General features: G+C 27.8%; 1 protein-coding gene and 1 long non-coding RNA gene across 5 annotated transcripts in view; one reads left to right on the forward strand and one right to left on the reverse strand.

Annotated features, from left to right (window-relative positions):
- LOC136795776 (uncharacterized) overlaps positions 1–4,951 on the reverse strand; it is a 117,051-nt gene extending 112,100 nt beyond the window's left edge. The window contains exons 1-2 of the long non-coding RNA XR_010843444.1: positions 4,445–4,951; positions 3,321–3,359 (exon numbers count right to left, since the gene is read on the reverse strand). This is a non-coding gene — a long non-coding RNA (uncharacterized lncRNA). The remainder of the gene's footprint in view (positions 1–3,320; positions 3,360–4,444) is intronic.
- Positions 1–27,405, forward strand: part of IA-2 (tyrosine phosphatase IA-2) — a 174,449-nt gene that overhangs the window by 141,072 nt on the left and 5,972 nt on the right. The window contains exons 8-23 of one of the 4 annotated variants that reach the window (XM_067047475.1): positions 1,743–1,856; positions 8,940–9,032; positions 11,765–11,878; positions 13,184–13,315; positions 13,975–14,087; positions 14,185–14,230; positions 14,351–14,400; positions 14,497–14,612; positions 15,176–15,262; positions 17,365–17,444; positions 17,575–17,642; positions 18,529–18,720; positions 18,772–18,917; positions 26,379–26,433; positions 26,522–26,626; positions 26,740–26,856. In XM_067047475.1, coding sequence (XP_066903576.1) covers positions 1,743–1,856; positions 8,940–9,032; positions 11,765–11,878; positions 13,184–13,315; positions 13,975–14,087; positions 14,185–14,230; positions 14,351–14,400; positions 14,497–14,612; positions 15,176–15,262; positions 17,365–17,444; positions 17,575–17,642; positions 18,529–18,720; positions 18,772–18,917; positions 26,379–26,433; positions 26,522–26,626; positions 26,740–26,856 — 1,628 coding nt within the window. The remainder of the gene's footprint in view (positions 1–1,742; positions 1,857–8,939; positions 9,033–11,764; positions 11,879–13,183; positions 13,316–13,974; positions 14,088–14,184; positions 14,231–14,350; positions 14,401–14,496; positions 14,613–15,175; positions 15,263–17,364; positions 17,445–17,574; positions 17,643–18,528; positions 18,721–18,771; positions 18,918–26,378; positions 26,434–26,521; positions 26,627–26,739; positions 26,857–27,405) is intronic. The other 3 variants (XM_067047477.1, XM_067047476.1, XM_067047478.1) reach the window with 3 other exon arrangements.

The raw sequence follows: 27,405 nt of genomic DNA on the forward strand, positions 1-27,405 counted from the left end.
TGTCCTAAATTATGAATAATCATAATATATCTATATTAATTTCTTGAATGTTCACACAAGAAAAAAAGTAGGATTTTATGCTTAAAATTTTATATGCTGTAAAAATTTAAATATATATCACTATGTATATCATAGAAAATACCTACTGCCAAGATACATCTTTACACTTTTTTTTATTTATTTTATCTATATTTCCTACATGTTTTTTTCTATATTAAACAACAAGATATAATTTTTTTCTCTATTCACTAAGCATTGTCAATTAATTAGACGAATTTATGAAAATTTAAAAAAAAAAATTAATAATATTTGTTGACTTTAGTCATTATTTTATAAAAACTTTCTCAAAAGAAAAAATTAAAAAATGAGTTAAAATTTGTCAAAATTTATTTGTAAAATAGCTTTCAAAGTTCTGTTTGAAAGCTATTTTAGTTTGATTATATTATATAAATATTATATGTTATGTTACACTTATTATGTTATATATATATATATATATAGAGAGAGAGAGAGAGAGAGAGAGATACAGGGAAGGGGGCCCAGTTCAGGTATGTGGTTAGCTTGACGGTAAGAAGCCGTCGACCCCAAATGCCTGTGACCAGGTCACCCAGAGCTACTAAGGAGATTACTCCCCTTCTTACATTCCTCCAGTTCTACAGGAATGTCCCTTTATTACTCCAACATTCTTTTCAGAAATTCATTTAATGACTATTAGTATTGCTTTATTTTATCATTTATCAATCATTTGTTGGTCTTAAAAGACAGGATAATCCTTTATTAACATAAAAGCAGTATATATTATTGAATACTTTTAAAAATTTCTAAATAAATACCTAGAACACACCTACACAATTTTTTAGATTAAATAAGCATATTGTTATTTTAAAAAAGTTACTGAAAATATTGTATAATTCAACAGCTTTTCATATAGCCCCCTGCTCCCATCATGTTTCATTGAGTCAAAATAAAATATTAAAATGATTGTAGGATAAACAATCTAAAATTTGAAGGAAAAAATTTAAATTATTGATTTCTATATAATCATGATAAATTTGGTTTGGTAAATTAAAAATAATACAAAGTTAATTAATATTTAATACATTTGACAACTAATTTCATTATTTTATGGAAAAATATTCACTTAATGTTATATATATAAATAATTGACCAAATAAATTTAAATTCTGAAGAAGATGGTGAGGGGTGCGGTCACAAGAAAACAAAAAATAGTTAACAACTATTTATTTGCCAACATTTCGTCCTACTTTGTAGAGCTTCATAAGGGCTGTTTCAGTTGAGATTCTATTCACTTAATGTATTAATATTTGTGAAATGAATGCTCCATTTTTTTGTCTTTATTTTTAATTCATTTTTCTTCAGTGTTTCAAAGTCTTTTCCCCATCATCAGACTTATGTTTCTTTTCCTTTAATCAACTTGTTAATTATGTCCATATAATTTTGTTTTGCCATATTTACAATTAGTCTTAACTTTAAATGGAAAGTTATTCTGCACTATCACTTACTTTAAGAGTCTTGTTAAGCTGTCTGAACTATCACTCAACTTAGAGAGTTAAATTAAGACAAAATATAATTTTATAGATTTAATTTACAAGAAAATTAAAAAAAAAAGTAATGTAATCCTTTAGATGAAGAAAAGATCTTAAAGTGTTAAACAAACATAAAGACAAAAAAGAATTAATGCATTTTTTTTTCAATAAAGCTGTAATATTTTTGCTACACAGACATAGAAGCACAAGAAATGGGTCCCCCACCTAGGCCGTCTCCTTTTAGGCAACTATACAACAGTCCCAGCAACTTCAGGTCTGGTGTTGAAGTAAGGGACCTCATAAAAGCAGGTAAATATTTTTATTTTACTAAAGCACTCAGAGAAGAGGTAAACAAATTATATGAAAAGAAATAAAAAATATTGGAAAACAAAAATACAATGAATATAACACTTCGAAAGATATTAGATACAGATAATAGACATGAAGTATTGATCAGTGAAAAGACCATTGGTTTCTAAAATTTTCAGTTTTTTGTTTTATTTATTCAGAAAAATACATCCAATGTTTTTAGGCCAGATGATAATATTTTGCAAGGATGTACAGTTTTTAGAACAATGGTTGTAAAAAAGGAGACTTTTTTCAACTACCAAATTTTTCCCAATTAAGGATGTCCACTTTATGAGGCTGAGTAGACCTCAGGAGGGCTTCAGAACCCACAGGTTGACTCACAGCTACAGTAACAGAATAAATAATTATCTGCCACATCCAGATTCGAACCCAGGACCTTGGAGTTAATGGCACAGCTCTGTGCCACTCTGCTCCTCTTGTCATTATACAAATTAAAAAATTGCTACTTAAATAAAACAGTCACATTTGTATATAAAAAAACTGAATTCCTTTTTGCTCTTAAATAATATAAAAATATCTTGTATTAATGTCATATTATAAAAAAGACTAATAGGAAAAAAATTGATAAGTGGATATGAGACAAAAATATCATTTAAAAAAAGGAAAAAGTAACATGAAAAAATCTGGTGCAGTGTGCACATCACAAAACAACAAAACTGTTGTATTTTTTTAATATTTGCGATTAGAATTGAGAGAGATTGGGCGTACTCGGTTCTCTCTGATTTTTCAGTCTCTAAACTGCTATTAATTCATAGTTTATATTTAAACATTTTTTATCACCAACAACCAATGCAACAATGTAAAATAGTTTGTTATTTAAAATAAACAACATTAAAGGTACTTAAGAGATAGATTTTTTCAAACATTTAAGCTCTGTTAAACTATGTCAATGAGGATAAGACAGCTGATATTAAAGATCATTTAGTTTTACAATGATATACTAAGTTTAATAAATATTATCAGACCCATTTTTTAGAAAATAAAAAAAAATGTGTCAAATCGACTCCATAAAATGCCATTTCTGATAGGTTGATTTTATCGAAAAAGTTGCTGTACCCTTCCAGCCACACATCTGCCTTAAATATTTAATGAGTTTTCGTTTTTGAACTAGGCTGTTCATTCATACACACATACAGACCATTTTGTAGACTTGGTTATTTGGACTCACTGAACCTTAATACATCTATTTCCATCGAAAATTATAATTCAAAATTTTGCATGATCACAATACTTCTCCTTACTATATAATTCATATACAGGTAAGTTAAAGTAAAAACCCATATCAATATATAACTCGAAACCAATACCTGACATGATTGTACCTTAATTGTTTAATAAAATCTTAGCATTAAAATATATCAATTCATTAAAATATATGTAATAATATGAATAAAGTCTAATTACCTGCTATTTTTAAGGTGTCCATGATTTACTGCTACCCATCTGAAAACAAAATAACTTATAATTCAAAAATCTACAAACTTTATTTTTCAGTATTTATTAACTTCCTATTTTTCTTGATTAAATTGAATTTCTCAGTTTACAATTAAAAAAAGTCTGCAAAATGACAGTAGAAGTTGTTTTCAAATGATTCTTTTTTAACTATAAGCTTTTTTTTTACTAAATATTTAAAAAGTAAAGTTCAAGAAATATGAACTAATTCATTCTGTAAGAAATAAATCTTAGGTGATACTTTAATGATATACAATTTAAGGCACTCAATTTAAGAGAGCATATCACTGCTTTCTTGAAATATATTCACATCAGCCAGAAGTTTTTTCCATTTTGTGTTAGAAGTATTCCATAGACTGTATGTAGACTGGTGTTACTTTATGACAGCCTTACCAGCTTTGGGACAGTCCGTAGGATGACCTCAGTAGAGAAAGTAACTCCAATCTATGCAAATATGTTCGGAATGTGTCCAAACATATTTCATTGATACAGCCTAGTATTTATCAAATTTCATCTAATTTATGCATGGGAAAAAGTGACATACCTTTCTAAAAAAAAAGCTCACCTCAAAAATTTTATTCTCAAATGATAAATCATAGGTATGAAGAGAAAGCTTAATGAATCTATGTACTTGGCAGATTGTTTGGCTGTTTTGACTGTTACAAAGGTGTTAAAATTTTCCTAATGATTATTGCTTTGTTTATCAATTTTTTTAAGATTCAAAAGGTTGCTTTGTTTGTTCACTTGCTTTATTCATATAGTATTTATTATTATAGCCTTATTTATATTGTGTTATATTCAGCTTTGATATAAGTAATTGAATTATGAGTAATAATATAATATAGTATGTTTTTAATGATGGCAGTAGTTTTAAAAATACATTAAGACAATAAAACATAAATTGGTTGAGGTACTAATATGTTTGATATCTTAAGATAACAAGTATATTTTATTTAATAGATATAACATTAGATATGGTATGATAAGTGAGTAAAATACTTAAAAATGAAGCATTTGAGGACTTTTCAAATGTGAGCTTAACTTGTACGTGTGTGCATGCTTGTCATGCAACTTACCATTAAATTCTCCATGATGTCAGTTGCTTCTTTCTTGAAGTTCACTATCTGCCAAAGTCCCCCTAATGATCAATTTGCGAAACCCAGCAGATTTCGAAACAAAAGAAAACGAATGTTCACAACGAAAACTAATAAAATTCACTTGAACAAAGAATAAAAACAAAACTTTCAAGTAAATACACTGACCAACGCATCCAGAATGCACTAGCAGATCAACTAATAAGCAAATAAAACTAAGCAAGATTCATAAAGGTTTATAAAGGTATGAGCTAAAAATACAAAATTAAATCCACTTCACTGAACCTATAGATCAGTGAATCCAATATTATTCCAAAAAATGTTGTGTTCATAAAAAACTGATATCAATATTCAAAGATCAATTACTGAATTAGTTTAAATCAAAAGAATTGTGAATACTTTTCTCTTTCATTAGTCTTTTAATAATATTGTAAATAAATATTTATATTCCTTATATAATAATTACAATATTTTTTCCCAACAAACATTATCAACAAAAAATAAAGTGAAATAGGCAAAGGAGATAAATAAATAAGAGAACGACATGAGACATAGCTTAGCCAATCATTTAACATAAAGCTTTATATAAGAGTACTGAGAATTATAATGATCTTTAAAGGAGAAAAAAAACAAACATGGTACCTTAATATTAATTAGAAAAGGCTTGTATGCGCTATTTTTCTGTTCACTCATTAACTACATTTTATCTCTTCTGAACATTGTTTGAAACAAACATTTTTATTTTTATTGTATAAAAATAATATTATTTTGTTTTATGTAAACAAGAAAATGCATTTTGCATTTAATTAAAGGTGTACAAACAGTTTAGATTGTTTAAGTTTTTACTGATTCTAGAAACTAACAAAAATTTTTATTTCTCATGTTTATATTCTTTAATTAAAAATTTTTTAGACTAAAAAAAAAAAAAAGCATCTGTAAAGTAGGTACTCTTAATAAAGAGGAAAACCTAGCAGTTGAGCGTGATCCTGACCAAATCACCTCCTTGCACATCCAGTGGTCTAGTAACAGTACTTCCTTACAAAGTAGTGGACCAAAAACCCTTCATGGATATCGGTACAGGTTTTTGTTATCGTTTAAATACAAACCAGGTCTTCAGTCTGATATATTTCAACATGCAAGAAATCCGTAAATGGTTATTTTTGAGCAAAACAAGATAATATAAATTAAATTAGAAGAAACAGTACTTTGTATAGGTAGAAGTATTTTTTTTTAAATATCGTTATGAAATAGTCGCACAAAAGCAACAACTTCTCACCACTAAGATTGTAATCATAAGTGTAATAAGTATAATTAGACAACCAACCTCATAACCATTCAATCTAAATTTGTAGTTCAAAAGTGGGTAGGGAACTGAATGACACTATAAAAAATGAATATACAGAGATTAGCAACTGAAATTGTTCCCAAGAATTAAGCTGTCACAATTTAATTGACAATGGGAACTCAAGCATAACAATAGTAATAATTATTAAGAATAAGTTCCATCTGAAGCATAGTAAATATTTTATAGAGTAAAAAACTGAAGTACCAACCTTTGAATACTGAATTTAAGCTGTAATTCATTCTTAACCTCATTAATTTAAATTTTTAAAAAAATGACTGGAAAATTCACTAATATTTAATTACTATAACTTTTAAAATTGTTAGGATCATTACGACCAATTCCATCATACTTATTTTTATTCTAAGTAAAATGAACTTGAAATGTTACATCGGCATAGCCAGCAGATTTAGTGACTTTATCCAACCCTCTTCTCTCGTTCTGAGGAAACAAATGAAAAATTAAAACAGTAAAGACCTAGTCAATAAAGCAACACCAAAAATTATGGATAGTAAATAATTGAATATACGCGGTCACCTCCATCTTCTTTCGGACACATTCGGCAACCTTCGGGATTCCATCAACAGAATAGCTGTACATGATCAGTTAGAATGACATTAACCCCACCGACTGACATTCAGATTGGCCGAGTAGGTCTAATCCATTACCGAGAAAATGTTGAAACATTATCATTCTAATTTTAAGTAGAGGGGAAACTGAAAAAATGGTAAGAAAGCTGCAAGTGCTTCATTCATGTAGTGCGTTTTACTTTATTCTTGAAGAAAAATACCAAAATGGCCAACAAGCTTCCTGTTTGTAGTCATTCGAAAGAGAAATTGTACAAGATTCTGACTGTTCGGATATATCATGCACATGCGTCTGTCGGATTTATAGTTTAGGGGGTCTTAATGATTCAGGTCAGTCACATAAGTCTGATGAATTTCAATCCGACTGACCGTGTACAGAACTTTCATGTTCTTGTGCCTACTCACATCTGAACTTAACAAAAGAAAAATATAAATAAAGTCATAATTAATGAAATAAAATAATGACGGATCAAAACAAATAAGAGAAATGTTAGGTATTATTTGTAAAAATACACTAGATTCTTGTAATCATATACAATAGCTGGAATAACTATTTAAGGACTTATTTCAAACAATAATTTTAAGCAATACAAAAATTAACGATAAAATAAACCTAAAGATATAAAGTCACTTCATGAATAAATCTAAAGATAACATGACAAATGATGAAATATGTTAAAAATAGATAACAAAATTTAGTAAAAATATCTAAATAGTAAAACATGATCAAAAACTATATATATTAAAAACGAAATAGAGCTTAAGTGGGAGTAAAAGGAATATGAATCCACAAAATAAAATAAATTTTAAGCCAATAACAATTAATACAGTAAATAAATGAAATATTTAAAATCAGTATAGTGAATAATTCAAAGATAAAATTCCAAATGATTAACAATATTAGAAAAGTATTGCCATAACTGAGTATTTTAAAGAGTGGTGCATACTTTCTTACAACGATAATATCTAATACCCGTATATGAAATCGGCACGTAAAATGTATAAATATAACTCACTCATGACAGACACGATATTGTAACAATTGACTCACACATGAACGAAAAATTATATGAACTGAACCAATAAACCTAAGCGAATTAAACTCAAGAAATGATCTACAGCCCGTTCTAGACCATTCCACTAATAAGCGGGAAGTGTATCACAGTACCAATACCGCGATGCAAAATAACAATAAGATACTACAATCATAAAGTTTATAATTATTGTATATTAAATAAATTAACATTAAATTATTAGTAATTTTTTATCAATCTAGAAAGACATTTCTGAATCGTCAATATTTGATTAGTGAACTGATTAAAAGTATACACGATTAAGTTTTTGTACGTCATTAGATCGATCTATTGAAATATTTTACAAAGTAATAATATATACAAATAAATAAATAGTAATAAGATTACAAATTAAATAAATTATATTGTTAAAAGTTCTTTATATTTTTTAGAGGTATATTTGCCTACTTCGTGGCGCTCTTTACAACTTTCTCATTTTATTGGTCATTGAAAATTCGTAACTCATGCAGTTAAGTAACTTATATTCCTTTCCATTCCCAAATTTGCATTTATGTCTACTGATATTTTATACTATCAAGATTATAAATAAAATGTATGTCTATTCATACAAGTGATTATTATCACTATCATTATTAGATTATAAAATGTATGTCTATTCTTACAAGTAATGTGTTCATTATTATTTTATTGTTTGTATGAATACAGGCTTCATTTTTTAATACTAATCCAGGATACAAATAAAGTATCCATCTTTCTGATCAGTTAATAAAAAAAAAATGTATTTAAATTTTCATCTCACCAGTTTATAGTCTGTAAATTACAGATCTTATCTTGGATGTTTCTATTTCTTAAATTCTTATTGATACAATTTTACCTTTTAATAGTGAAATATCCGTCAATCATTTATATTTTAGATCATTCATCAAACTAAATACTGAGAGGTACATAAACACTTAATTATAGTCATGAAAATAACTCATTACTATATGTTGATAGAATGGCTGGTAAGCTCTTAGCTCTCCTGTAGGTGGAGAAAAGCAAATGCGTATGCTCATGCTAAAGGTTTACATCCCAACTTAATTATACCTCAAGCCCACACGCTACTCAATTTATTGTTGATACAGCGAAGAGTATTTCTTGACTTGTTATAACAACGCCTCTGCAGAACCAATATTTTGTTTAACTTTACTTTCATTGTATTACATTAATTAAGTCGACTTAAAGGAAACTTCACTTTGGGATGTATGTAATACCATTGAAAAGGCTAAGAGCATTGAAAATTACAATTGTTTTGAAAGTTTATTGAGAGATTTCTTAGTTATGAAAAATATTTCCCTTTCTTGATATTTCAATGAATCTCTGAGTATTTACACTTCATTAATATCATTAATAACTTCATTAATATCATCTGTATTTCCAAATATTATTGAAAGCGTTTAGGGTCTCTTAGAACTTTTATAAACAATAATTTATGATTTAATAATATTTATAAATATTAATCATGTTTTCTTAAGTTCCAGGAGAAAGAGAGATAGGAAAAAGGAATAAAATTGCAGGAACCTATGCAGCTTTAAAATCTAAACTTGACAATTGGCCTGATGAATCAGGTAAGATACACAATTAGCCAAAATTAATTCTGATTAGTTTAAATTACTAAACACACACTGCTATTGAATTGACAAAAATGATGTTTTAAACTCTCATTAATTTTTTTTAATGGAAATGATTGAAAATAATAATCCGAATACAATTTAATAGTACTATTTTTACAGACAATATCAAACCAAAATACTTTTTTTTTGTCATTTTAGTGACAAAGTTTTTAGATTATAACATTATTTTTAGTTTTTTTCTAGTCTTTTTAGTTTAATTCCTGTTTGAAATTTTGTCAATTAATTTATTAAAAAACCTTAAGATTGTAAAAAGCTAACCATTGCAGTGTTTACCGTGTACCAAGGGCGTACCCAGGATCAAAACTAGGGGGGGAGCAAACCATAATCAATCAGGTTATGACATGCATGGAAAGGCGAATGAAACTTACATTTTTAGAAACTGACATATAATTTTCACAGTGCTTTATTAGTTATTACAATCAGTATTTGCTTGATTTTTTTTTTCACTTCTAGGGGGAACAGCTGACCCCTTCTGCTTCCCGCTGGGTATACCCATACCGTTTACTGACCTATTTATATTTATCTTACTTGTTTGGTGTTATTTACTGATGAGTAATACATACCTAACAATCAAGGGAAATAGAAAAAAGCTGAAAAAGACATAATTGCCTTTGAATAATAACTCACTAAATTACATATTGTTTATTAAGTTGAAATTTTTGGAGACAAATTTTAATTGTGATTATTATCCTTCATGTGTAAACTGGAAAATATAAATATTATTTTAAAAAACAAATAAACAAAAGATAAACATTTTATGTGTTTAACAATATTTAGAATATTATTTCTCTTACGTTCTTTTAAATAATTTTGTATTTGAAATTAGTTTCTAAAAATAAATTGAAAGGAACTTAACAATTGGTAATCAGTAAATTAATAATAGGTATTGTAATTTTTATTTTATGTTATTTTGCTATTTGCATTAACTTCACAATTAATAGGTTTTTCTTTTAAAAAAACATAAATAAATAACATCTGATTTCAAATAATTTTTACTATATAGAAAAATAACACAAAAAAATTTATTTCATTATATCATTCTAACATTTCAACATGAATGAAATAAACAAAATTTTAGATTTAGTCTTACTCAAAACTCTTTTTGAGCTTTGCTTTTTATCATTCCAGGAAAAGTTCGAATCATAGATGGAGAACATAATTCATCAACACATTGCTTTTATGAAGAAAAACTTTCTTATACTTATAAATTAATTTTTACATGTAAAAAACTTAAATAAAAAAAAGAATTGAAATTGAAAATAGTATGCCTAAATCAAAAAGTCATTAAATACTTACTTAAATAGTTACCTGTACCAATACATTGAACAATATATGACTCTTACCAAATAGTATATATTATTATTTTGAGCAATAGTTATTTTTTTTCCTAGTTATATTCTAAAATTAAATAGGCATTATTTTCTGTTTTAGTTTATTATGATGTACGGGGCGGGAGTCTTTTTCGATATAGAACAGACTTTTGATCGAGTCTGGCACCCAGGACTGCTTTACAAACTCCGTAAATTTCTACCTCCCACATATTTTCTCATCATCCGTTCTTTTCTCACTGATAGATCATTCTATGTAAACCACAATGACTCCTATTCATCCCTCTATTCTCAGTCCACTGGTGTTCCTCAAGGTAGTATCCTCGGCCCCATCCTCTACACCGTCTGTATACAGCTGACATACCAACCAATCCTAACACTATCATCACCATGTATGCCGATGACACATGTGTGCTCGCAATTAATAATAAACCTTTAATTGTATCCCAAACTCTCCAATCCCATATCACAGCCCTTGAAGAATGGTGTCATAATTGGAGGATTAAAATAAATTCCAACAAATCCCATCAAATCACCTTTACCCTTTATTGTAAACCTGCTGACTGCTCTACAGTATACTTTAATAATGTTGCTTTTACCCCTGTAGAACAGATCCGCCACCTTGGACTACAGCTGGACAAATGACTAACTTGGATTCCTCACACAAGACTGAAAAGACTGGAAACTGCTCTTCGATTTCGACTATTACAGCACTTACTCGACAAACGGTCTAAACTTCCAATTCATTACATAAGACTGATTGATTTATATGACAATTATAAGACCTATCTGGACATATGGAGTTGAGATTTGGGGCTCCACTAAACTTTCGAATTCCTCTTTAATGCTCCTTCCTTTGTCACAAATAAAATCATCCATAAAGACCTTAATGTTCCCGATGTATCCGATCTAGCCCGAACCAGATATCAATCCTTCCATTATAAACTCCTTAACCCAATTATCTACCTTACATTATAATCTAAAAATCCATTAGTTTCTCACCTCACTTCCTCTTTCATTCCAGACAATCCTCCGAGGCATCTGAAAAGAAGATGGCCTCGAGACCTTACATTGTAAAAATGTTTTAGAGTGCTACCAATGGGTAGTTTCTTTACATGCTTGTACTATACCATTATCCATTGTTCCTTAAGTAAACAACTTATCAAGAGCCCTTGGTTTTATAACCATGTAAATATTTATTAAAAATTAGCCTATAGTTTCAAATGAGGAGTTTAGTTTTATAAATTTTGAGTACTTCATTTAAATAATTTGCTATAAACTTTATATTATACCTAAAGTTTAAGTAATTTTATTTATTATTTTTTTTTTTTTTTATAGGTGAGGGAACAGATGGAGATGATTTTAACTTTGATCCGATAGAATTCACAAAATATATCCAAAGTGCTCTGCGCCCCAGCTACTTTTTCAGAACTGTACCAACAACAAATTTGGGTAAGAAAGCTTGAGTTTTTATATACAAATCTTTCAATCATTTTATGATATATTTATCATTTATGGCTTCAATGAAGAAGTCTAAGTCCAGTCATTACATTTATAGTTCACACAAAATATTTAGCTATATAGACCAGATACAACTTTCCATGTAGCTGGTCTACATCCTATGGATTCCTGTCTTAAGTCTTAGTTTTAAGTCTTCTCCTGAGCACCTTCCTTTTACTTTTGCACCTCCTCTGTCTGAAGACCTTCCAGAAGTGAGTCTTCTGCTTCCAAGGTTGAATTTGTATCTTTCTCCTGAAGGAGATCAAAAGTTATCACTCCTGATAAGACCTATACCTTCTCACAGAATATAATTGTACCTAAAAAATGTTTCTAATATAATAGCACTTAATACATCATTATCCTTAATCTAAAATCTAATTACAAGTAAAACTGATTTGCCCCTTGGAAATAAAGTGAAATTTCTCCTAGTGAACACCCAGGTATGATGGAAACCTCTGTTTATGGGAAATTTTATAATGGACCCAGCCAACTAGAAATTTAATACATCTGAAATCCTCTATTACACAACTCTTCCACACTGGACTTGGGAAAGAAATGGAAAAGTCGTATTGTACTGGTCTTAGCCAAATATATTGTAGCATTAATGAAAAATTATATTAAATAAAAACTATCCATTACATATTTTATATACTTATATGTGTAGTAATTCAATTACTAATAATTCTCTCCTTCAAATTAGTGAAAATTTACATTATTTTGAAATTATATTTTGTATTAAAATAAATCAAGAAGGAATCTAGGTTGATTTTGTTTGATCTTAATTTGTGGAATTTAGGGAGGATTTTATAAAGAAAGACAAAGAGTGTATGTTTTCACTAATAGATGCCACAACCCATTGCCTCAAAACAAAGGTTTCCTGTCAGAGAGCAGTTTCGCCATCTACTGTTTTATTTACAAATCAAATAATAATGCCAATTTTCTACAACACCTTTGTCCACTTATTTTATTAAGGGATATTGATAGCACAAAGATACATTCAGTCAATGTATAATATCATTAAGTTAATGTAAAAAAATAACCTCTCACTCAAAATTTGAGGTAATACATTTCAATGTAAGTATAATTTAAAAATCAAGTAAAAAAAACCTTCATAATGGAAATCTCTGCATAACTGACAAAATCATATTCCCATGGGTGTCCCTTATAAAGAAGTTTCATTGTAGTTGTTATTATTCAAAATTTTATTGATTGTTATTGTCAATCACTTATTTTAAATTCTAATTTTTTAAATGATAGTTGCAGGAAGCAAGAACAGAAATATAGCTGATAATGACGATGAAATAGAATATGAAGTTGAAAAGGAGAGGGTAATGGTTGCAGATGACGATAGCAGGGGCTACACTGAAGGCGGCAATGTCTTCCAATCCGGTAGGCTTATTTTATTATTTTTTTTTTTTTAGTTCTTCACTTTTTACCATCGGTATTAACTATTATAATACAGTATGAACTTCTCAAGTATGAATGAGCTTCCAAGGAAATAAGATCTCTGCTAAAACATATATTTTACTAAATATCAATCAAAATTATTGAGTGAGACCACATCAAACCCATATTGTTTAAAAAAAAAATAAATAAATATTTTTATTTTATTTTATTTATAACAGTTCTATTCTATAGGTACACACGTTCTTCACATTTTTACAATGTTTGGTCCCTTTCCATTGGCTATTTTATCTTGGTTTTGCTGCTCCAAAAAAACTTTAAAAGATACAGTAATCTGTAAATAGAACACATTAAAATATTAATCAAAATAGTTTTAAAGAATTTTTTTATACTTAACAAAAATCCCCAGGATTGCATTCGCAAGTCTAATAATGCCTGGAAAAGATTATTGACATTGATAGCTATATAATAGCTTGATTTTTCTTATAAAATCCAATTTAAAATCACCATTCATTTAAAGCCTTTTCTTTTATCAAAATCGTTGAACCCAGTAGCAATGATTGTTCTGGTTTTTTTTTTTGGTTTTTTTCAGGTAAACCATGAGTCATTTGTATAATTATTACTTAATTTAAATTTTTCTTCAGGTGAAGATTCGCTACCAGACTTATTGGAAAAATTGAACGGTGCCTTTGGCTTTAAGCGTCGGGAAAGGCTTGATGTTAAGAAACCAGGACCTCCTTACGACCCAGCTTTCCAGGTAAAGCTATAGCAACTTACAATAATTGTTGCTATATGTTTTTTTATTAAATAATAAATTTTAATCAACTTGAAAGTATAAATTAAATTTATTTTAGGATGATTCAACAAAGGAAGGTGAAGTTAATAAACAACAGAACAAATGTAAGTAATTTAACATAGATACAATGATATAAAATTTTTAACTTTACTTAATTTAATTTTAAGAATATTTTATGTACACGTGATTGTTGAAAACTTTGTTTTGTAATATTTTTATTGTAGCTAATGGCCAGAAAGAGCACATAAATGATTTCTTTCTTCACGCATTAAAGGTATTTTTACTTAATCATAGTTTGAAAAACTAATGTATTTTTTTTTAACCTATAAGTAAACAGTTCATCAAAATTGTGGCTGTTTTAAATTTTCAGAGTAAGGATTGGCCAACGAAAGCTACAGAAAAAAAAAATATTGCTGACGTACTCAGTCACCCAACTGATTATGAGGTGATCGATACTGATTACGCTTATATTCAGTTCAAGGAAAGGTAATTTATTTTAATCTTGTAACATCAAACTCCACTGATTAATGGCGGGGGAATAATGAATTAATTGTTGTTGGTTTTATTTTTAATTATAAGATTATATTACTATAAATAAGAATACAACAGACACTTGCAATTGCGATTAACAATTATGCTGCTTCTGATATTCATAAATGCTTAGAAAGACACATAAATAAAAAATTATATATATATATTTTTAATTATTTAAAAATACTGTGAGATTCACCATAATTTTTTCTTTCATAAATAAATGCCACACTTTTTCAGAATGAAGTCAAATTCATATCATATGTTTAAAAAAAAAAATATTTTTTATATAGCTCAAAATTCCCGAGAGAGGAACATATCTTTTGTCAATTTCATTCTTTTATACAAAGTTTTTTTTTTTATATATCTTTGATTTATTTTAATTAATATTTCCCATTAGAATTAAATTACATATTTTTACCTTTTAAAATTATTTTTTAATTCAAATACTTGTTATTTATTCATAAGTTCATAACAAGCATATGTACTTTATTGATTATTTTCTCTAAATGTTTTAGTATTCAATCTTGGAACGAAGGTAGTCGCCTTCTGAGCTCAATCGCTGAGATCATACATGTGTCTAACAATACCTTTGCTCCACCAAAGTAAGTTTAATTTTCTACTATATTTTATGGTAATAAACTTGTTAATTTATTTATACAAGCAACCTGACATATTTTTTCCAAATTAGATTTTTGTATTGTTTTGAAGATTATCATAAGAGGATAGGGGTTACATCTTATCTGCTTCATAACCCCCAGAACACAGTTTTGAGGGTTTCAGAGATGTTAGATGCCTGTACAAATTTGTGTGTGGTTTTGTTACCTTCTACAGTGTTGTGAATCAGAAAGGGTTTTATAGGAAAAGAACAAAGAGTAAATGTTGCATTAATGGGCACTACCAGCGAATAGACCAAAAGAAAAGTACGTACAGCTACCTATCCAACGGTCTGAAGCAGTATTGCCATCAATAGTGTTTGTTTTAGCCATAATTATATTTTTAAATTATTTAGGTTACAAATAAACATTTTAATTTCAACTCAAATAATAAAACCAATTTTCTACAACATACAGCCCCTCCTAATCAAGTTAGAGATTTGAAAATTTGTCTGTGAATTTAGTGGCTTAAAATCTAGTAGCTTTAATAAAATTAGTAGGCAAGTGGCTTTTTGGGGTCTCAAATTTTTCCACCCACTCCCACCATATTTTTAAAAGTTTTTCTATCAGTTTTAGGGTCTTGCGTACCTCTACAGACCCTTCAAAGTGAGTTATAGGATTCACAATTTGTATGTGATTTAAGTTGATATAAAAGTTCTTTATGGGGGCCTGACACTTTTTTCCAAGCCATACCATTTTTTGTAGATTTTGGTAGTTTTAAGGTCTTGTGCACTTCTACTGCCCCTACAAATTGAGTTGGAAAATTGAAAATTTGTATGTGAATAGTGTTAGAATTAGAGAAATGTCTTTTGGAGGTCTCAACATTTTTCTCCCCCACCCCACTATTTTTTTGGGATTTTTTTTTAATCATTAAGAAAACAATTAAATTACTCTTTATCTGTTTTCTTAATGCTCGTGAAGGAAAAATACTGACAGAGCTCGGTAGCTCATACTTTTATCTTTATTTCTAGCAAATTATTTTTCACTTATTCAGATTGATTCAGTGTTAATTTTTTAATAGTACTTTAATAGTTAATTTTTTAATAATTTAATCTGTTATTTTCCTTTAATAGCTGTTAACTGTTAATAGATATGTTAAAAACAAAATGTATAATATAATATATGATGATATAAGCATCATTTATTTTCTTCAAACTAAATGTTCAAGTAGGACTAGCTAGTAATCGAACAATAAATAAATTACTAAATAAAAGAATAATTAAAAGAGAAATATTTTTAGATCCTTACCTCTCAGTTTGTTGATTTTTCCCCTATGTTTCGGCCCTCAGGCCATTATCAAGAAGAATCTTACAATTGATTTTTCCTAGTTTTAATATTTTTTCCTATTGCAGACAACTATGTCCAAGTTGATTAGAAATATTCATATTCTTATTTCACCACTCTAAATATTTAACAATTTTAACAAATTTTCATTCATATCAAAAACCTTATCGAAGCATGATTTTTAATTTAGATAAGGCCTAGAAAATTCCAACCTCAAGACAGAAGCTAGTTATTTTAGGAATTTTAAGATCAGTCTGTAAAGTCTCAGTAGAAATATAAAATGGGTATCAACAATTTGTTTAAGTACTCTTGATTTGAATAATTGGATTTTTCAGATATTTGACATTTTTCTTTTTCTCCATAATTCTATGCTGTATGACCAAAGTGGTTTCATGAGTACATCATGAATTATTAGTATGTTAGTCAGTGATCATTTTGAATGTTCCTTAATGTGCTAATAAATCAATATACCTGCGCGTATCTTAAACTGTATATCATTTTTATATTTTGAAGCCATTGTAAAACAGTTTTTTTTCTGTTTTGATGTTAAGCATTTGTGATTACAGTTACAATTACTTGTAATTGTATTATAATTACTTGAAATTCTATGAAAAAAATAATTATATAAGAATGTAATTGGTAAGTCTAGTTTGTGATTGTGGTCCTATAATCATATTTTTTCCAAATGACTGAAGATACAACTGCTGTTTAAGATTTGAAATAGACGTTTTAAGTGTCTTGCCTTACAGCCTGTTTCTTTGTTTCAGGGTTGATAGAAATGAATTGGTGTTTAAAATTCTAATGAATAATGCGGGACTTAATGCATCTGAAATAGCAAAGAGAATTGGTAATTAAATTTGGAATTTATTTTATTAATATAAGTTAATTCAATATATTTATGAAGATGAAAAAATTCCAAATCTAATTTAGGATTTCAGAATAATAATTGTTTAAACATCTTGATCTCTCTTTCTCAGATGATTACAAAAGTGAAATTGAAAGAAAAACAGGAGTTACAATCACGGCTACCGGTATAGGCTACAAGGTTGGTGAATTTTTAAAAACTATTATATGAATAGTATTAGTCAGTTAAATATATCATTATTGTAGTGTCTTAAGATAACCTTATAATACTTTGAATGAATGAATTAATGTGTTCAAAATCAAAGTTTTGTAGATTTATCAAATTTTTAATTTGAAAACTTCGGTTTAATTTAATTAATTCTAAAGACCTCTACATTTAGTATTTAATGAAAAATAAAGCATGGTTGTGTAATGTATATTGTTTTACCATTTCAAGAGTAATTTAAAAAGTTTTAATTGACGTTAAGTAAAAAATTAAACACTATATCTTTTAATATTGAATTTCTAAATCTTAATTAATAATTTTTAATTGATTTATTTTTATATATTTTTTTTCTGAAAGAAATAACTGTTTTAGGACTTCTATACTTTATTTCAACATCCAAACCACGTTTCGGACAGTTTACTCTTTTTCCAGTAAATTTGAGATTTGCCTAAAAATTTATTCTTATTAATAATTTATTCTTAATAATTATTCTTCATTTTGCTTTCCTTTAATTATATGATGAACATATGTAAACAACAATTTAGACAAATTTTCATAATCAAAATCTTAAATATATGTTTAAAATGTTTCTTGTTTTTCATTAATCTTAAGTATTTTTATAAAAATAAAAAGTCATGAAAGAATAATTTCTTCCAGAAAAAAATAATACAAATTACTAATACTTCCTTTTGAACTCTGATAACTGAAAACTTGAAATTTATAGTTTAATTAATTTATATTATATCAATATACTTTCTTTTTTTTATTTGAATTTTCAGTTATTTAAAATACTTAAAGGTAAGACTGATATATAATTCTTATATTTTGTATCTCTTTATTCACTCTATTTTTCTATTTAAAGCACAAATGGCCACAAAAGATGAGATTAGATGGTCGATCAGAACATGAAGTATACGTAGTTGGAGTTGTTCTTGTTGGAGTACTGGCAGCCCTTGCACTTTCTGCTGCTGTATTATATCTGACTAGGAAGCATGGATACAAGCTCAAATCACATGTCAAGTCGGAAGGGGAACCAATGAGCAAGCTTTACCAGGTGAGTGAAGGGAAGTGGGTATGGGCCTCAAACAGCCTTGCTCTGACTCAGGTTTTGACATTGCAGGATCTATGCCGAGCCCGGATGTCAACCAAGACGCCAAGTGAGAAGGAAACCGCACCAAGTCAGCGCATTACCAGTCTCAGCAAGGAGAGCGACAAGGACAGTCCATCGTCCAGGTCCTCAACCTCTTCCTGGTTAGTCTGTAAGAATTCCACACCGTTCCACTCACGGAACCTTAGCTACACAATGGAGGGCTTCTTTAGTTACCCAATGCATATCAAATACTACAAACAATCTCAAGCAATAATGTGAGATTTATGTTTTGAAGCAGATTAAATAGTGTATAACTCCAAAATGAAACTAACAAAATCTACAATAAATCACTATTTATCTTTTTCTTGGAAAATTATCAAAATTTTGAAACTCTGGAGCCCAAATTGATGGAAATGAACAGTTTCTCTGAAAAGAAACATAGATTCTTAAATAAAGCCTTTATACAAAGTCCATTTTGTATTTCAAATTCTGAAATTTACTTTCCATTATTATTCTCTAATTGTTAAAAGGACTATTAGTACTTCATGATCTAGGACCCACTGTTGCTCCTCTTCCTCTTCCAGGTTACATAATATGAACCTATTTTTAATTTGAGATCGGAGGAATGATAGGTGTAGCTATTAAAAAATGCTGCCAATGTCTTCATATTCATTCTTTGGATATTAGTATTCACTTGGTTATAAGTACTATACAATTTTTAAAGTTCTTTGAGTTTCAGTTCATTTGTTCTCATCTGGAACTTCTTGAAAGAAGGTTCAAGTCATTACTATTACCTAAAAAACATTTTTTTTAATGTGAAAATTTAAAATATAAAGTGTTGACTCATTCTAGTACCTTAATCTGCTATTAAAAAAAAAAAAAAGACCTTGACAAACTTTACTTTATTTACTTCCTTCATCTACATTTTCTTTCTTGTATTGAATGTCACTTTTGCACTTATTTTCTCATTTCGCATGTTATTATATTGATATCCTAAGCACAAAATTAGAAAAATAATTTTAAACTTGTAAAAAAAAACTTAAGACTTTAAAGATAAATTTGAAAACAAAAAATATTAATGGCTTTCTTAAAATTCACAAACATTCTCATCCTTGTTTACTCTTTTTTTTCTAATTTTCAGTTCACTTCTGTTTTTACATCAAGATTCTCCCTCTCTTTGTCTCTTTCTATAGTACTCCCAAAGGATTGTTGATTGTGTCGTTTGATATCAGGCCCACCGTTAGGGAGGGACTGGTGTGGAGAGGGAAAATTCTGGAGCAAGGCCTGTTGGGGATTCTGATAGTAGCTGACAAAAAATCTATAGTAAATAATACTTATTAAATAAAAAAGAAGCCAATCGGGTCTCTCTCCGTTGTTTATTATATATAATACTTCAAAGTCTGATATCAACATTTTGTCTTCTAGTAGCCATTCTCAAGATTTTAAAAATCAAAACTTTTTTCAATGTAATTAGATAAGATATTATGACAATAAGATTCTGAATATAACTTTCGTCAGTTTAATAAAAGTTAAATTAGTTCAGGAAAAATACAAAGTATAATTTTTTTTCTGGGGGTAACAAAAATAAATAACAGGTAATAATCTTCAAAAGAAAAATTGAATGAAGATTATTACATTAATAATGTTTTGTTTTTTCTTCTTTACCTTTATTACCATTTAGTTTATTTTCAGATCAGACATCCCTAGTTTGTTCTGTTCCTCCATTTTAGATTACAAAAATTATCTGAATTTATTTATCATATTTAAAAATGTATTTCATTGAGGAGTTATGTGTTAATGCAGTAAAAACATGTGCTATGCATGCATGTATTTTAGTGTAGATAACAGAAATTTGATTGTAGCCCCTTGTGTATGTGTAAATTCTTTTTTATGGCATATTAGTCAGTAGTTTACTCATTAAGTAATTCCATCAAGTTGATAAGTGTGAAATTATGAAATTGAAATAAATTCATGAATTTTGCATTAATTCCTGTTTAAATAACTAAAGTAATTTTTCTTAGAGTAAAGAGTTAATAAATTATGGAATGGCTTCATAGATCCCTTTCATATTACTTCAGGGAAGGTCATGAAACATGAAGTCTGGTGTTGTCATGTACGAGTATAGTATAGGTCCCTTCCAATTAACCAATGCATGTTGTTTTTTGACAAATGTTTGGTGCATTATGTCAGTATCACTGCAGTAAGATGTGAATATGATGGTTTCCAAAAGGTTTTCAAACCACCAGCGAATGATCTGTTCTTTACAACACCCTTCACTAAACGGTATGGTAATGTTTCTTGCAGCTTGGGCTGTTTCTTGCGAAAATCACTTGTTTCCACTTATTTGATGCCATACTAAACAATGTGTAATCAATAGCGATGGTAAATATTATCAAAGAAGATAGGATTAATAACGGCTCATTATAATTTGTAGAAATAAATGCAGAAAACAATAAAAGTCCACTAATCCTACTTCGAATTTTTGAGATAATTAAAATGGCCATTTCATATTAAATGACCCATTAATATAAACTACTATATTTCCTTTTGATATGTAGAAAACCAACGTTTCATAGTCCTCTTTCTTCTGGTTTTATACTCCACAATTTTAACAATGTAACAATAAATAAATTTATTTTAAATTATTATTAATTTAAAAAAAAACATATATATTACCTTGTACAAATAATGTTACTACATCCAATATTCTAGTTCATTCCTTGTGTCTGAATACATATAATTTCATTTAGGATATGTTGTATTATAAAATTTGTTTTACAAGATGGTATATATGATTTTTTTTTAATTAATGATAATTTAAAAATAAGTCTGCAATATATTTATTATATATACTCTCACACATTTTTTCGGGCAATTCAGGCATTTGCTCTTTTAAAGTAGTTACCGATAAACAACTTTCTTTTAACTCTATTTTATTTGATTAAATTTGGTTTCCTACATTTTGCTTTGATTTTTCATTAATTTCTAATTCAAAATGTTCAATCTTTTCATGAATAATTTCATTCAATAATTCAGAGTTATTTAGTATTAAATTAGTTTCAACTACTTCTACTTTTTCTAATTTATCTCCTAATTCTGATAATCCAACTCTGTAATTTTCATGAAGCTCTATATTTGTTATTCTAATTTGATTCCCTAAATTTTATTCATATTTTTCTTGCCTTTTGTTCATTTTATCTATATATATTTTTTTTAAATAATCCTTTACACTTCTTAATTCCTCAGTATTATTGTTGAACACCATCATTATTAGTTAAAACTTGGTTTTAGTATCAAAATGATCACTATTTTCAACATTTGAATTTAAATCCGAATTTTTTCATTAATTTATTAAGGACACTATTTAATACCGATAGGTCATTCTCAGCTGTAATGTGTTCGACAACCTTATCTATATCATTTTCTGTTAAAACTACTGCCATATAATTCAATTTTCCAAGAATCATCTTTAGAATCTCTAACCCCAGTTACCTGTACTTTATCCTCCATCATTTACTACTTAAGTTATAAACAAAATTATTCAATTTTTACTCTTTCAACAGTTGTATCCTGATTCCAATGACCTAATTGGTAAAGTATTAGGCCACACCTGTTGGAGGACAATTTATGTAATATTCAAGATTTATTAAAATAATTATTAGGAATTTTAACTATTTTTATTATTCTCAGATCTAAAATTAAACTTTGATGATTACAAGGTTTAAATGAAAAAATTAAATATTAACTAGATACAAGAGTTTTATTTTAAATTGTTAAACATTATTGACTCCATCTCAGGGCAGATTTTCTTGACAATCAGAACATAATGACACTTAAATGAATTAATGGCTACTTTTACAAATCTACTTAAATCCTATGTAGCAAACAAACAAATTTTATAATTTTTTTTTATGACTGATGATTCTTGATGTCTCTTTTCTAAAGATACCACCACTGACAGTAGACAAAGGATGGTAAAGACCTTGTGTTTCTAGGGCATGTCCACTCTCTTGTCATCCAAGCAAACAAGTGTCTCTCTTCATTTGTCTCATTCCCAATCTTCAATAATCAATGTAAATATCGATTGTAGCACAAAGGTTTTGATTTTCTTGAAGTAAATTTTTCCTTAATACTTATTTTTCTCTTCTATTTTTTCTTAAATTTGCTATAAACATGGTCATGTCCAAAAAATAACAATAGTTTACAATGTTTGAATCCATCTGCTCAACATGCCAGGGATTCAACCAACTTTGGAAGGACGGGTATTACTATATTGACTATTTTAAACAATGTTTTTTGACCCTATATTTGACTGAGGGGGCTTTTTGGTTTAGTAAAAAATTTGGTGTTGTATTGTTAAAATTGTAGAAGAATAAACTCTGAAGGCGGAGAAGGACTGTGAAACATTGGTTTTATGTGTTAAAAAAAGGAAATATTAGAGTTTATATTAATAATTTTTTTAAATTACTTATCCCTCAAATTTTACATTACAAGATAATTATGATTAAATTTTATTTTTATTAAACCAAATTTTTATTATGGAGTAGGGCTTCCCTTCATTTATATTAAATCTGGTTTGAAAAAATTATTGCACTAATATTATGCCTACTTTTTACATTCACGATTCTCACAAATTCAACAATATTCTCTTGGGTTGCATTATTATGCTGTTTTAATTACACTTACCAAGCACTCATGAAAAACATGTTTTTTATCCTTGGCTCATGTTTTTCCTAAAACTTCTTTTCTATTTATTAAGTTCATCCCTCATTATATCCCTCACCATTTAATAAAGCAACATTGTCAGTAAACAGTGTCTCAATATCTCTTAGCACTTACAGAAAGAATGCTTTGGTAATTTATTGAACAATGTTTTGGATTATTTCAATACCATTAGGATCTTGTAGATTATGAATATTTTAATAATTAATGAGAGATAAAAAATAAAATATGTATTATATCTGGGAGATCACCTCTACATAAAAAAAAGTGGTGAAAAGATGAAATTTGTTCCTTCTGTTTTTAGAAGAACCTAAAAATAATTACTAATTTTTATTTCAAAACAATTCCAATTGGACTTTAATTTTTATTTTCGTTAAATTAAAGTCAAAACTCCATCAAAATTATTATATTTCATATTTTTTCAATTTTTTTTTTTAATTTTTATCGGTGAAACTTGAGAATACAAATTTTTATAGTAACTGTTTTCTCAAAATATTTTTTAAACTAAATTTGAATAAAAATATTAATAAAATTTAACAATGTTTATTTAAACTAGATTATAAATATAATTATTACTAGCTAAAAAAAAACTCATTCAAAATATTAATGGCATATATAATATAAATAAAGTAGGAAACAAAGAAGAAATAGTATACGTGGATGCAACCAGTTAAGTTAATTTGTTGTAATTGATAGTAATTCCTATTCAGTATCTGGTTTTGAGTTACTTATACCTGTTAAATGTAAAATAAAGTTTCAAAGAAACTATCCATTATTAATGAACTATGAACTAAAATTTAATTGTTAATAAAATAATTTTTGGGAGTAATAAATATCCAATTGTTACATTCACACAATAAATTTTAAATTTTAAAACCAATAAAACAACGACTTTTGTGAATTGCTTATGCCAAAATAAATTTAGAAGCCTAACTTCAGCTGACATACAAACACTCATGAACATTTATTGATTCAATAAACTATTTATTGTTAATGAACTATGAACTAAAATTCATTGCTGAATTTCAAGACTTATAATACAATTAATCTGTAAACTACTTTACTCAGAAATTAAAAAAAATTATCTATATATAGATAATTAACAACAGTTATTCTGTAATTTTAAAAATAAAAACCATCCAGTAACGGCTATTGTGAATTAAGCTAAAATCAGCTAATAATAATTTACTACAAAGTTATTATTGATTTCAATATATTTCAGCCTATGAAACCATCCTCAGGTTCAAATTCTACAATGAGTAACAATCATTCTACTACAATAAATAACATAAAAGTAAAAATAAATTTGTTTTTAACATCTTTAGTGATACTAGACTATCTTGAAATTGCACATAATTTCAATTGCCAGCGATCCACCATGCTTTCATTAGATAAATATTGTTCATAATAACCGGCAAAGTTCAATATTAAAAAAAAAAATTGTGGCAATCTTGGAACAAGGGTCATGGGAAATGAAATGATGTATTAAAATTTTATTAATAATGATATTTATTTTACAAAATTACAATAATATGTTGATTTATTTTATTTTCTTATTTAATTACAATAATTCCATAATGTTTTATTTAATTATACTATTAATTCATGAAATTATATTTTAGATTATCATTCATATTATAATTAGCGAATGTTGATATGATTGGTTAGTGGTAGATAACATTTTATTGAATGTTTTTGATATGTCTTGTATGCATCGATTATTGTACCACCTCTTGTAATACTTTCTAATAGTGAGATTATCATTCTTAAAAGTAATTTATCTATTAGAAAATAAATTAATTGTTTAGATTAAGTTTAAATTAAGAATACAAATCTTTTAACTAAATTTACTCTAGCAATATGAAAGTGTTAAGGGCGATAACAAGGCTAGAAAAACCAAAATGGCAACCCATCACATGTTTACCCTAACAAAAATGAAAGTTCAAATAAATTACTATAATTATTTACTCTAAAATTTTCATATTTTGTCTCCCTTACTCGGTGTAGCATCAAGATACAACTTTGAATATAGTTCATTACAAAGAGGAGCTGTAAGCATTCCCTGTTATAGCTTAAGGCAGACAATATCAGTTCTAGATTAATGATAATAATTAGAATAGAACCACTTAAGTAGTCTGTAGCTGGTAAAGTTTTATTATAGTAGGGTAGAAGCTTTAAGGAGCTTACTCAATCGGACTAACAATGCTTGGATTGGTGAGCTACTGTAATTTCTTGCTCGCCTATTACGATATAAAAGTTACTTCTGTTTCATCCATGTCACAAAATCAATTTACCATATAACTTGTTTTTTCTTGGGATGTAGAATATCAGTAAAGAAGTTTCACTTTAATAAATGTAATACAATCCTGAATTGGATTAATGTTAAATTATTAATTATAGAAAAACTAATTTGGCTTATCATAACCCTCAATAAGTTGTAAGCCATCAAATTGAACTATGAAAAGAAATTTATAATACCATCAAATACAAATTATTTTTGTGTTATTTCTCGTAATAAAATAATTGTGAATCCTGACATATTTGTTCCTGAGGTTGGTTCATCAGGCCAAAACGGACTTAAATCATTAATAAATTTGTGGTTAAGTACTATCAACCCATCTCAACTTAATTCACATACCCACCTTCACTTAAAATGAACCCATAAATGAGTTATTGTTAAATGTACCGAAAAAAATTAATAACAGTTTTTACTGATTATATGTGCCATGAAACAATGGTACTCAAGCAATCAGTCAGAAAATTCAATAATTAAACAAACAGTATAAATATAATGTGAGGCTGGATCTCTCGGATTAGTTGCATGAGATAGAGGGTTAGTCTAAGTACTTCACCCTTAATTAGTAAAGTTGGAATATTATTTACAAAAGTATGAGTTGTAGGAGTGAGGAACCTGCTCTTACGAATATGGACGTAGCTACTGGGCAGATGGTTTTGGTAAGGATTTTATATAATACAATTTGACAATATTTAAGCATGTAATTGAAAACAAATGATCAAATACTTTTAAAAAAATACTTTATAGTCATACATGGAAGAACATTTGAAGAATAAAGAAATGCTGGACACAGAATGGACTGCCCTGTGTGCTTATGAAGCTGACCCATGTGCTACCACAATTGCCCAGAGGGTGAGATAATGTTTTAAATAATTTTACTAAAATTATATTAACATAGGTAATTAAGTTATAATAATTAATAATTTAACTTTTTATAATACTTATTATTATTATATTTTTTTCAGGCAGAAAACTTGCAAAAGAATAGGTATCCTCATGCTCTTCCATATGACCATGCTAGAGTAGTGCTGAATGAGTTATCCAACATAACAGGATCTGATTATATCAATGCATCAACTATCGTAAGTTCGATTCTCTGCTTAATGAAATATTTTAATTTAGTAAATGAAAACAGATATTTTCTTATTATTTTGGTTGAGGAATAACAAAGTAGCTATGTCACTTAGCCTTAATATTATTTCCCCATAAAGTTGATTTGACGAGGAGAGGGCCATTATAATCCAACATAATGCTGTTATTTATTATTAACAGAAAATAAAACCTTGATACAATTTTTTGTGGGACAAAGTAAATAGAAAAATTGTCATATGTTTAAAATTTAACCATAAAGGTTGGTTAAAATTGAGAGAATGAGTCTATAAACTACTTAAAGTAATTTTTTGAAAATCAAGGAAAAAATTATTTCGTACATTCAGAATGAAATAGCCCAAAATTGTTTTTTAAATTATAATTTATTTAACAAGCAATAAGATTTAAAACCAAAGGGCTAATGCAATGGTTCCCATCCCATAGAAGCCTCCTGACCTCTAAGCAAAAATTAATTAAGTTAAATCATGTATGGGAAAATATTTCAAATTAGGTTTCTTAAAAGTGCATTTTTGCATTTGTAT

This window comes from Halyomorpha halys, unplaced genomic scaffold, assembly GCF_000696795.3.
Source record: "Halyomorpha halys isolate HHAL.00 unplaced genomic scaffold, Hhal_1.1 Scaffold482.1, whole genome shotgun sequence".
NCBI lineage: Eukaryota > Metazoa > Arthropoda > Insecta > Hemiptera > Pentatomidae > Halyomorpha > Halyomorpha halys.